Source organism: Pristis pectinata, chromosome 9 (assembly GCF_009764475.1).
Source record: "Pristis pectinata isolate sPriPec2 chromosome 9, sPriPec2.1.pri, whole genome shotgun sequence".
Taxonomy (NCBI): domain Eukaryota; kingdom Metazoa; phylum Chordata; class Chondrichthyes; order Rhinopristiformes; family Pristidae; genus Pristis; species Pristis pectinata.
Window position 1 is genome coordinate 6,680,157 of NC_067413.1, and position 12,711 is coordinate 6,692,867.

The following is a 12,711-nucleotide window of genomic DNA, read 5'->3' on the forward strand; positions in this document are numbered from 1 at the left end:
AATGGCAGAGCAGGTTTGAGGGGCCAAGACCACAGACTTGGTTGAAGATTTCAGAATTGCATCTGGTAGGAATACAGAGCACCTTACATTGTTCTCCAGAGGAAGATATACCCCAGTGTAACAACACCAAAGGCTCCTTTGAGATTGCATTCCCAGGACAGAAGGGAAAGTACACCTTGGATTGGAACCCTATTTATTATCAGGGCCAGTACAATGTAACTTGGTTCATCAGTTTCCAGATATGAATTACTAAATGAAACAATCAGATAAATGAATTTCAGCCACACTATTTTTCCGTATTTGTTTCTAATCAGTCTCTTGTCTTATAATTCTTATTGCAAAAGAACTAAAAAAAAAGCCCTCCAGAAGTAATTCCTGTGGAATGACATGTGCCTATTGATTAACCACAACATTTTCCATTTTTATTTCAGATTTCCAGCATCTGCAGTTTTAGATTTACAATTTCTGATCCTGATTAACACCAGACAGTGAATGAAATGACATAATTGGCTTACTGGTGGGTTTGGAATAAATATTGGCCAGAACATTCAGGAGGACTTCAAATAGAACAATGGGATCTTTTATATCCACTCAAGAGGGCGAATGGGACTTTGACTTTGTACCCATTGCTAACCTCCATCAGTCCAGAACTGGCATGACAACTGGTACTCAAGGACTCAGACGGTGTTGGAACTCACAACCTTCTAATTCAGGGTGCTACAAACCCGACCATGGCTGAGTTTATAGACCATGATCCTTGGTCTGTTTTTGATTAAATAACCTTAAGTCCAGGCAGCAATGGGAGCTAACAACTGGCCTCTGGGCTGGAAAGCTGTCTCTGGGGGAGTCCTGATGGAAACATACATGAATGAGCATTGGTTAAGACTTTCTGACTCAGTTTTAATAGCCGTGCAGTTGAAGAGCCTAGAAATAACTTCACAAGACTGATGTTGGTTATGAACTGTAGCCAGCAGAAGAGAAAAGGGATAAATTGAGAAAGATGGAAAATTGGATGAGAAGTAAAGATAATTAGAATTTTGGTTTCCATCTGTATCTCATACACTACAAAAGCAGCGACCAGCAAATTTCCAAATTACATTCTAACCTGGTACTTGAAGCTCAGTTTGGTTCCCATGCAGTGTTTGCAGGCATCTGGGTTTATTGAAACAGTCAATAAATTGATATATTTCTTGGCATGGATGTGAACTGTAGCCTCAGAATTCCAAGTTGGTGATTGGAATTCATACGCTGTTATTTGGAAAACACTTAAAACATAAACATCAATCACAAAACACCCCGAATGCTATAGATATTGACTTTCTTTATTGTGGGATATAGCAGAAGGCACATCTTAAAATAAGTTAGTGTTCAATGGTAAGAAAATGAACATTTTAAACTCAAAATATATAGATTTTCTTGTTGACAACAACCAGCTATACCCAAAGATTAAAATTTTAAATAATCCAACACTTAAAGTCAAAGAAAGATTGACAACATCACTGATAAATACACTCACCAATTCAAGTCAGTAGGAGTTGCTGAAGAGTGGTGACAAAAGGCTATAATTTGTTTATAGTGAGTTGGGTTATAAAATTCTCGAGCACTGAGAGAAACACACCATCACTGGGAGAAATTAACTCTAAATCTGCAGATGTTGGGACTAGTGATATTTTCCCCACATGGACCTCTAAATGTCTGCATTCATTTGAGATGCTGTCAGATGTGTGTATTTGGAATGCAAGTTACCTTCCATTATGGTTTAGACTCCAGCTGTTTTAAGTCTGAGGAAATCAGAACAGATAACCCTGAAGGAGAGAAGGTATGCGTGTGGACAGAAGTTATGCTGCTGCCAGCACAACTCCTGTTTCATTGCCAGCACAACTCCTGTTTAGTTATGCTCTTATGAAGCTTCTTTGGGAAGTTTTACCAAGTGGACAGTGCTTTATAAATGCAGTTTGCTCTGCTTATTAATAATTTAATGTTTACTCAAGGATTTATCGAGAATCGGGCTATTTTAGACTAGTCTTCAATGTACAACTATCATTAACACTTCATTGAGAATTGGTACCAGTTTTATAAAGGAGAAGGTAATTACACTGAACTTAGAGCACAAAAATGGGCCAATCAGCCCAAGTGGTGGTTATGTTCTACACAACCTCTTCATTATCATTTCCTACCATTCTTGTTTGCTACATGCATTGAGTCAACGCCCCTTTAAAGCAAAGAATCTCTGCTTCAGCCAACTGTTAAATGCTCTGCAATATACAATGTTGATCAGTCAATTGCTCATGATTACTGCCTCCCTAACCCTAAAGGTCCCACCATGATACTAATTATAGTTAAAAGCCTCACAAATCCATGTGATCTTCATTATCGGTGTTTTTAAAGAAAGCAACACATTTCCAAAACATTTTTTTGAAAAAGCTAAAGGCATATCCTTAAAAAATATAAAACAAAACAGAACACATGGGCATAACCCTACTTAACCTTAGTTTTGAAGAAAATATTATTTTGGATGCAAACAATGCTTGATAATGATCTTCAAAGGTTTATGTGGAGCAAAATCTTTCAAATCTCCAAATTTAACACACGGTGAGACCACTCTACTGGAACACTAGTGGGAGTGTCACCTCTTATTGCTAATAATGTCTTCTGGTACACAGTGCCACTTAAATAAAACAGACAGGACTTTATGGGAGCTAAACCTTAACTTGCTTATAATCCACACTGGGTTGAGTGAATGATTACATGTTCCAGAGTGGCTTCGCCTGCTGAGTATGCACCTAAGGAAATAGAGAATGAATTCATAATTGTTCAGTGCATGTCCTATTACAAGAGAAAGAATTCTGAGCAGCATCGCACTTTATCAACTCATTCTAACTTGAAATGTTCACATTAATCAAGTGAATATATTTAAAAGGCACTGAAACTATTCCAATTTGGCAACTTGCTGTGATTCTTGGAATCCAGTCATTATTTAAGTTTCTAGATGCTTAGAGATTTAAAAGTTTAAACCGTAATCTACTTTTAATTACTAGAGTAATAAATTACATATAATTCAGTATATACACATTCCACTTTTTCTTACTGTAAGCACAAACAGAAGCACCCATTTTTGGTAGTCAATTTAGCATTGTCCACACCAATCCCAAGAAACTTGTGTAGCCTTTTTCAGTCATGACACACCACCTAGCTTATATGAGAGGTTTTAACTCCAGTTTTAGCTGAAAGCACATTTGAATACACTGTCAGAAGCTAAATGTAATGGGAGAAGTGGAAGTATGATCAGAGAAAGTAACCAGGAGACAGTACCGTGGTACGGCAGAATGCAGCCGTTAGTGCTACTGCCTCACAGTGTATGATGGTGCAGCACTTGGTGTGCTGCCTCACAGCTCCTTCAGTCCTGACCTTCAGTACTGCCTGTGTGGAGTTTGCATGGTCTCCCCATGACTGAATGGGATTCCCCCAGCCCTGTGGTTTCCTCCCGCATCCCAAGGCTGGGTTAACTGGTATGAATTACCCCTTAGTGCAGGTAAGCGGCAAAAGAATCAAAGTGGAGTTGATGGACACATGAGAGAGAGCAAGTTGCAGGACGACAGTTAAGTATGGAAAGGGAGAATATAACTGATGGAATTGCTCTGCTGGGAGCTAGGATGGACCCGATGGGCTGAATGGCCTCCTTCTTGTTTTAAAAAAGAACTGAGATTGGACTAATTGGGTCAGTTGAGACATCTTGTTTCTGTACAGAGCCTTCCAACTAATTGCTCATCATCCGTGTCTTGATTGAACAAGCTAACGCATGAAAGTTCACTTGTAAGGGTAAAACATTTTAAGCACCACAGATTCTATTGTCAACTCAGTATAAAGAGTGAATTAGCTAATTTCTAAAGATATTCCAAAATTAATCTAAATTGGCAACTGACAAATGAATGTCACCCTGGTTAGCTACCAGTGTCATTTAAATTTCTCCTTTAGCAAGATTATGCTTTGGGTTTTGTACGACTAAACAGAAGATGCAGCATATGCCTTGCTGAGTACTGCACCTCGGGAGTCATTGTTTCATTTCCAATATTATGAAAAATCCATCAAGCTACGCTGGAAAAAATAACAAATGACAGAATTGACTTAAGGTATTACATGATCCAGCCCTGCCCCTAGCTAGTGGGGCTTTGCATTGGGAGTGGAATCTGGCCTGTGTTAATGAATAACATAAAAAAAATTAAACATCGATGCACAATAACTTCTACACTCTTTTAACTTACAGCAGTTATAAATGAGCTTAGTTGGACAAGGCCCAGCTCTCAAGTGGGGCAGGGATGCAATCAAATTTTGTACGTGTAAGGAAGTTTAGGGTAACAAGAAAGCCTTGCAGAATCTCATTTACAAACGTCACCACTAACCATTAGGGCATCAATATTTATGAAAGTACTCAGCGAGAAAAATTGGCAGAGTTTTGCTGAAACAGGATAAACACTGGGTTTCTTCAGGGCATTTACATCATTGGGAGCTTCTCTCGTGAACTTACGTACAGCCTGCGGGTATTGTAACAAGACTCACTTAGTTGAACATGAGATTAATAAGTTAAGAAATAACACACTTACTGTTGACATTATGGTAGACTAGAAGCAAAAATAAAACTAACGCCCTGCTGATACCATTAAATCCTTGTACGCATCAATAAAATCAGTATTCACATTAAAATAAATTAACTACAATCTTTACCATGGTTATGTGCATTCTAGGAATTTGGTCACTGAACACCTTCATGGGCAATGAAGCATTCAGTTTAATCCTGTATAAAATCAGTGGTCATTCTAGAAGAAATATCACTTTCTGTAAATTAGTTAGTGTTGAAGAATTTGTGTCCAAAAGCAACTTCCAACAATGAGTTTGCCAATGCATCAGCTGTTCACACCGTAACATATAGGAGAGCTGGCAGGATTATTGAGCAAAAGTGGGCACAATGTGTTTATTTTACCACTAGTCTAATGCCAGCAGCAGCCCTGACCGTCTATGCTTATACAAGCAAAGTGGTATAAGTCATTTTAAGGGCCCTTTCTAAAGGAAGATTTGCCTCTGGGCTGCTGGAGGAAAAGCATTGCCTCCTTAAGCACATACAATAGATGCCACCATGACATGGCGATCTCTACCTGCATGGCTCAGGAATGTGGCGCATGTATCAGTGACTTGAGGCCCTTATGTCATGATCATTGCTGCCCAGGAGACCATGATTTTGTGGCAGGTTTGAGGTCTGGATCTTTAAACACCCTTTTCCTCAGTCTGCTGAAGGCTACGCTGGTGCATTGAAATCAATGGTGAATTTAATCACTGATGTCTGCCTTTGCTGAGAGGTGATTCCCAGGATATAGGAAGTGGTCTACATTTTCCCAGATGCCTAGAGTCAGAAGCTTTAAAGTTGTATTGCAATTCTTGAATAATGCTACATCTACATTTGGACACTTCAGAGTTACCACTGGCAGTATGGAAGGCAAATAACAAGGTGGCAGTTGCCTCAGGAAACTATAATACTAGCTGGCTGGCTTTTACATGTCAATGATGATTGTAGAGTGAAACCTGACAGACATTGGGGAGGGGTTGATTTGAGAAGCCAAAGCATTGTTAAATGAACTTACAGTACGTGGGCAAGGTCAGCATTCATTCCCCATCCCTAATGGCCCTTGAGGTGGAGGTGGTAAGGTGCCTGTTTGAAAGGCTTCAGGCCTTCTGGTGAAGTATTCCTTTTCTGTGTTATTGGCTAATGAGTATCAGAACTTATACCCAGATACAGTGAAGGAATGCTGATATATTTTCTGGTCAGAATGGTGTGTGTTTCTCCAATATGGACTCACGGACATTTCAAAGTTTAATCACGCCACCATTGGCGGCTGTGCCTTCAGCTGCCCTAAGCTCTGGAATTCCTTCCTTAAACCTGCCAGCCTCACTGACTGCCTCTAAGACATTCCTTAAAACCTACTTCTTCCCCAAGGTTTTGGTCATCTGCCCTAAGATCTCCTTATGTTCTCAGTGTCAGATTCTGTGGGATAACATTTTCCCAAAGCATCTTGGATGTTTCACTACATTAAAGGCACTCCAGTTTGTCATTGTTGTCTCACTGAACACAGCATGTTTCAAACTGAATTATAGTTTCATTACATCGTTTGAAGCTGGGGTGAAACAAAGAGTGCCAAGAAATAAACAATGCGTTGCTGTTAAAACTGTTTGCTTCATTGCCTGTAGGAAAGATTGCAGATTATAATTAATGTTATTCCACCAGTGTTTAATTATTTTTGCTTTAAACGTTCTAACTCTACATTTTATGGATAAAGACATACTGCCCGGGATAGTTTGGGTAGGTTTGGTTGGATAATAAGTTCAACTAGAAGTTCTGCTGTCTTCGTTTCTTTGCATCCATGGCATCTAGAATGGGCTGTCGTTTAGCCTGATATCTTTGGCGCAAATCTTCAATTTCTCGCTCCATCATTGGATCTAGTGCACTCAATCTCATCTGTAGTTCTTCAAAGCTCAGATTTTTCAGCTGCAAGATAAAGCGAGTCATGGTGGAAAACAATTTCTAAAAAAATGCAATTTTACACAATAATTCCTATGAAGAGTAACCGTCAAATTATTTTGGAGACATAAGAGACTGCAGACATTGGAATCTGGAGCAACAAACAATCTGTTGAAGGAACTCAGTGGGTCAAACAGCATCTGTGGGGGGCAAAGGAACTGTCGATGCTTTGGGTCGAAATCCTGTATCAGAACCATCCAGTTCTGATGAAATGTCAGCATCCTAAAACATTACCTGTTTTTTACTTTACAGATGCTGTCTGGTCTGATGTGTATTTCTGGCATTTTGCGTTTATTTCCAATAAACAGCACCTGCAGTATTTTGCTCATGGTCTCACTTAGTTAGGAATATCAGTCTAGGTCCCCTAGTTCCTGAACCCTCCGCAATGGTTCTCTGTCCATTCCCTTTATGATTAGAAGTACCACAATCAGATTATCCTATAACCACCCCTGTTCCAAGGAGAACCACCCCAGCTATCTTGATAACTGAAGTCCCTTATCACTGGGATCAATTTAGTTAATCACGTCTGTATCTCTTTAAAGCAAATATGGAAAGGGCTTTCCTTGTTCCAAATGTTGTTTGTAGATCAGCCTGCTACAAATAGTACAAGAGTGTGACAGCCTCATTTCACAACTCAAACAAATTGGATTTCTTCTATCAGTTATAAGTGTATATATGGGGATTCTGAAACCTGTGGACAAAACACCTCAGGTGCTGTTACACATCCTTTTCCTACCCCTCTGTCCCAACTACCACCCCCCTCGCCCCCACCCCCTATGATCTCCTCTCCCACATCCTAAATCAGGGCAATCCATTCCACGTTATCAAAGAATGTTCCACCTTTTTGGATCACTATCCCTGGTCTGAATTAAAAGGAAGCAGACATTAAGATGAGGGAAAATACTTGCTGGAGAACAAGCTCAGAAATAATGGATGGGCCAGTGAACCTAACTGGTCCACAGTGTAAGCAGCCACAAAATATACTCTTAATGCAGAAAGACTAATCTGCGTCGTCAAGTAAATTAGATGCACTGCAGCTAATAACATCAGAATGAAACAGAGTTTACAAAGAGAATTTGCATAGATTTACAAAAATGACTTTTAATGAAAATGATGTGAAATTAGCTGTGCAGCATCACCATAGAAAATTATTTAATTAGCACCTGGGAAGTAAAGTTTGAATAGATAAGCATGCTCCATTGAGTTCTTTCTTATTCTCATATCTAATTATATACTCAGTACATTGGCATTTATGCTCTATATTAATCCTCAGAAGCAGGTACTTGCAGGTTAAGTCCCAGATGATTTATTAAAATAACACTAACATCCTCAGAGTAATAACTGGGACACTGTTTCTTCAGTAAAGCATGAATTTGTTACTTCTTTAAAATATAGATCCTTGATTATTCGTGCACATCAAGGCAACATTGAAAATGTTTTATTGCTTATAGACATAGAAGTGATTTGAATAATACACAAATCTCAAAATTAAAGCTGTAGTCCAAATCTCCTTAGTTGCACACAGTTCTTCATTCAAGCACTATTGCAGGTTTGACAAGACCAGCAGGCCATACAAACCAGACTTCCTGGGACAGCTCTTTGAAAAAGCTTTTCAATTAGTTCCAATTTCCATCTAATATGCCAAGAAAAAGCCTATTTGCTTTAGCACTTCCATTAAGAAATGCACAAAAGCTTGTCTTTAACAAATATAAGTGTACATGTTCTGAGATTTTACAATAAAATTATGTATTCATGAGTTAGATATTTGGCAATGAACAACTTTATTTTAATCTCTGACCATTTTAAAATGATTTGCACACTGTAATTAGGTTTTATATCCTAAATGAACCACATTTTTAATTCAAGAAAAAAATAACATTTAAAATATATTAATCAGAAGTTGAAACCGTGTTGTCAAAGTTACATGGAAATGCTTGACGTTAGACTGCTATGAGGTGATGTTTTCCTGTATTTCAATAAGATTTTCTGCATCCTATTATTTGATAGCTGGTTATGAAGCAGCAATGAAAACTGTTATTGTGCAATAGCATTTTGAGATATTATCTAAAAGGCCACAATGTATTACTTCATATCTAATATGACAATAATTTAGCTTTACTTATAAAGGTAGAAAATTACTTCAGTACATATTGTGGCAGTTCCATCTAAATAAGGAGTAATCCCTCTATAAATACACCATATGTATATGTTTAAATAAAACTTCTGAGGAGGTAATTAAATGAATGGGGACCATCCAGCAGACAATGTTTAACTGATTTTAGAGACTGCAGTCAGACTGATAAGAATGGCGAAAGCTTAAGATTATATTCACAGCAGCCAGCTGGAAATAGGGTTGATCCTCCACTGTTTTCAGTGATATGCACCACGTTGTGAGATGATCAACACCAAACACCACACAGGACCAGATTCAATCCCATCCAGTGTGGAAATTGTTGATCTATTCTGAGAACACTGTGGAAGTGCAAAGCCCGTTGGACCAAATGGCATACTCTTATTGCATATTTTCTTATAATATCTGTGCTTTCTCCAGCTCCATGAATCACCTACCCACTCCTCAGTTAGTTTCATTTAATAAATAATTCTTAAGTGGTTTACTATTTAACATTTAAAACTACAACTGAATTTAGAATCATGCATTTATGAGGCCACTCTGCCCATAGTTTGAATCCTAAACTAATCTCATTGTTCCGCTCTCTCCCCATTGACTATATTTACTTCATCTTACATTTATTCATATGTGTTTTAAAAGATACAATGTTCAGTACCTTAATTACTGCCAGTAGCAAAGCTTTGTGTGCCCCAGTAAACAAATTATCCTAACTTTTGTCCTTGCACAGTTTGTGATTATTTTAAATTGATTTCTCATTACTGACTCCCTAACTGCAGTTAATTATTTTGTTCCTTTTCACTCCACTACATCCCCTTTTGATATTAGAAACTCCAGTAAATTTCTTCATTCTTCTCTGATCAATTGGAAGGTATCAATATCTCAAGTCACTCTTCAGAGCTTTCCATCCTTGGCATCATCTCAGTGAACCGATGTGGTCTTGTGTCTAGTTTTGGCGACTCTAACCTATCATGACTCAGCCTTCATATCTTTCTACCATACTTCCCAAAAGTTTGGCAAAATCAATATTTGTGTAGATGAATCATCGCTTCTTTATTCTTGTGCATTATATCACCATTTATAAAATTTACGATTTACATTACATAAAACTCAAGATACATCCACCCTATTTGCAAGCTTGCTCTCAGGGAATCTGAAATATTTGAACCTTGTTCCTTCTTTTCACTTAAGCCTTCAGTTAGTTCTTCCAGCAGTTTACTTTTAGGCACTGACAAATGTCCTTTTTTTGTATTCCATTAGTCTATGATTTGATAATCCTCATTTTGCAAGTGCATCACATAATAATTACAGCTGCTAGTGACGGTGCTGTAGCATCTTGGTTTAGCATCTTTCAGGTTGTCTGCATGTAGTACACTGAAATTCTTTTGCTCCAACTAAGTATTCCATTTCACAAACTGCCAGAGGTTTGGTTAGTTAGCTATGAATAATGTAAGTTAGACATATATATGGCTTTCAAAATGGTGACTGGTTATCCCTTGCTCTCTTGTACCACTTCTGTAGAAGGCTACATTTTGTTATGACTCACTGGGGTATAACATCCATAGAAAAAGACTACCTTAGACCAAATTATTTACCAAGACCTTCCTAAGTATTTTGCTGTTAAAAATCAGGTTCTTTAGGAGATCATGTTTTACACCAAAGCATTATTTATTAAAATTTAGGAATCTGGGAATAAGCACTACTTAACAATGCCACTGTACCCATCAACATTTTCCTCAATAGCTCTGCCAAAAATACCTGTTGTTTTAAATCACTATTATTTAAAGCTGCTTTTAACAGTAAATGTAAGTGCATTCATTTCACAGATTAAATACTGCTGCAATACAACTATCAAGTTCAAAAGGTAGCTTATTGCCATCATGTAATTATCTAAGATTTTACAAATTAAGGTGCAAAAAGGCTCTGATTCGAATTAGCCTTAAAATATGTAGGTCATATTCAGGCGCTAGTAATTAATTCTGCTTAGGCACAATATCACATTTCAACCACTCAGTATCTTAAACATTTAACTATTTTCCAGTTGTACTTCAAGTTACTTTGAGGCTCTCACTCAGGGCTTTACTAGATTATCAATATTAAACTAACAACTATGTTAACATTTTGAAAAGATAACTGAAAAAAACTTGAAAGAAGCTGTTTGAAACCTTTACTCTCTGGTACAGAGAGCTCAGAGTAGTATTTAAACTAAAGTTTGCTGTGGATTTATATAATCTAATTAATAATGGGCACAAATGTACTGGCATTTAAAATAGGCATTAATATAGGATGAGTTTTTCTTTTCACTGGAGTTTAATGCTGGACAGAGGGGTGACACATGGATATTTGCTTATGCAAAAATTAAAAGCAAAGAGAAGGGAGACAAAGCACTCAGCAATTTGTTTACTTCTTCGTAAAATCTCTCCTCCAAAAATGATAGTAATTATACTTCAAATTAGATGTTAACATTTATACATTTATCCTGGTTGTTGATTTCTAAAATCAAATGTCTTGATACTGAGAAGAAAAATCCTTTTTTTTCCAAATACAAGGCTCACATATTCCTGTGAGAACAGAGTACACAGTGCAGACAAATTCCCCTCTGAAGGTTCAGATCAGGACACAATCCAGATCAATTTCGTTTGCATGTCGATATTCTAGCTAGGGATGAAGTCATCGAGTTTGCCGTCACTGGAGATCAAAGTGCACTTTTGAGCTTCTGAAGAACCTCACACCATCATTCCTGAAACTTTTTCGTGAACTGTTGGCATGGGTGTTGGAAACACTCAGCTCATCCACAATGATTACGCAAATAACTCCCTCCCATGAAGAACGACGAGGGTCCATTTTGGTGCAGAATCCCTGAGAGAACTGCTTTGCTGTGTTTTTGCTACAGGAACGAAGTTATTTCTGTCCTACTATTTTAAAACCGTGTCCTGTATGAATTCTCAATTGGAAAGTCAGTTTTAGAATCCCACCCATAATCCAGTAGCTAAACGCACTAAATGGTGGAATACACAAATTAGGAAAATTCCTGTTACAGTACTTGCTCTATTAGTGAGGCAACCAATCTCAGCTGGGTGATGACAGCAATGCTGCAGCTTGTTGGTCTATGTTTTGGGTCAAGACCCTGCATCAGGACTCAAACATCATCAGTTCCTTGAGTATCTGCTGATGTTTCCTTGCTTAATTGTCTGCAGCTTCTGGATTCCCAAGGCAACAGTCCCTGGCACTGTTCACTTCACACACACGTGCCAGAAAAGTGACCACCTTCACATCAGCTCCATCTTCTTGCTGACAGAAATGTCAACCTCCTTCCTGTATTTGCACACAATGTGTCTCCTCTTCATACAGTGAATGAAAGAAAGGTTACACCAGGCAGTGGTCAATCTTTCAAAGCCCCCCAACTGCGCATTTCAGTGAAATGGTTGACTGGTATGAGTTGAAGAGATTTTTAATGAACAGCAGGAGAACATTCTATTCCCTGAACTGCCTTCCTTGTAGCCATTTCAAAAGATACAGAACATACACTTCCACACCAACTGATGCTGCATCAAAGCATTGAAAAGACCATGACAGAGGAAAATAAGATTAGTGCAACAGCCAAAAGTAACCCATTCTTTTCCTTTGATTTCTGCTAAAGTAAAAACTTAGTGCAATGTGCCATTTTTTTGGAGCAAGGCTTCTGTTTTGCTGTTATGTTCACAAAGCATAGACTTCTACCCACTTTGGAGTAAAACATAATTTTTTATGCCACTAAACACCAGTGATGAAAATCTGCAAGATGAATGAATTCTCTTGTTCGCTATTTGAACTGAATGCAGCAATTAATTACAATCCTTAAAAATCTAGCTCTTGTTTGTATCTCAGGCAAAGAGACTGTAAAATTATGAGCTTGTAAATGTAGAAATCAGCAACATTGCTTCTACACCCAGGCCAGCTGCCAACTTGTACATTAATTGTTGCGTTGACCTGTTCCTTCAGATCATTAACAAATGGCAGAACCCAAAATAGAAAC

At 38.0% G+C, this 12,711-nt stretch overlaps 1 protein-coding gene across 2 annotated transcripts in view; it reads right to left on the bottom strand.

Moving 5' to 3' along the window:
• Positions 1-1,304: 1,304 nt before the first annotated feature.
• Positions 1,305-12,711, bottom strand: part of stk3 (serine/threonine kinase 3 (STE20 homolog, yeast)) — a 305,893-nt gene continuing 294,486 nt past the window's right edge. For both annotated transcript variants that reach the window (XM_052023496.1, XM_052023497.1), the window contains one exon: positions 1,305-6,535. In XM_052023496.1, the coding sequence (XP_051879456.1) occupies positions 6,377-6,535 (159 nt within the window). In that variant the 3' untranslated portion in view covers positions 1,305-6,376. The remainder of the gene's footprint in view (positions 6,536-12,711) is intronic.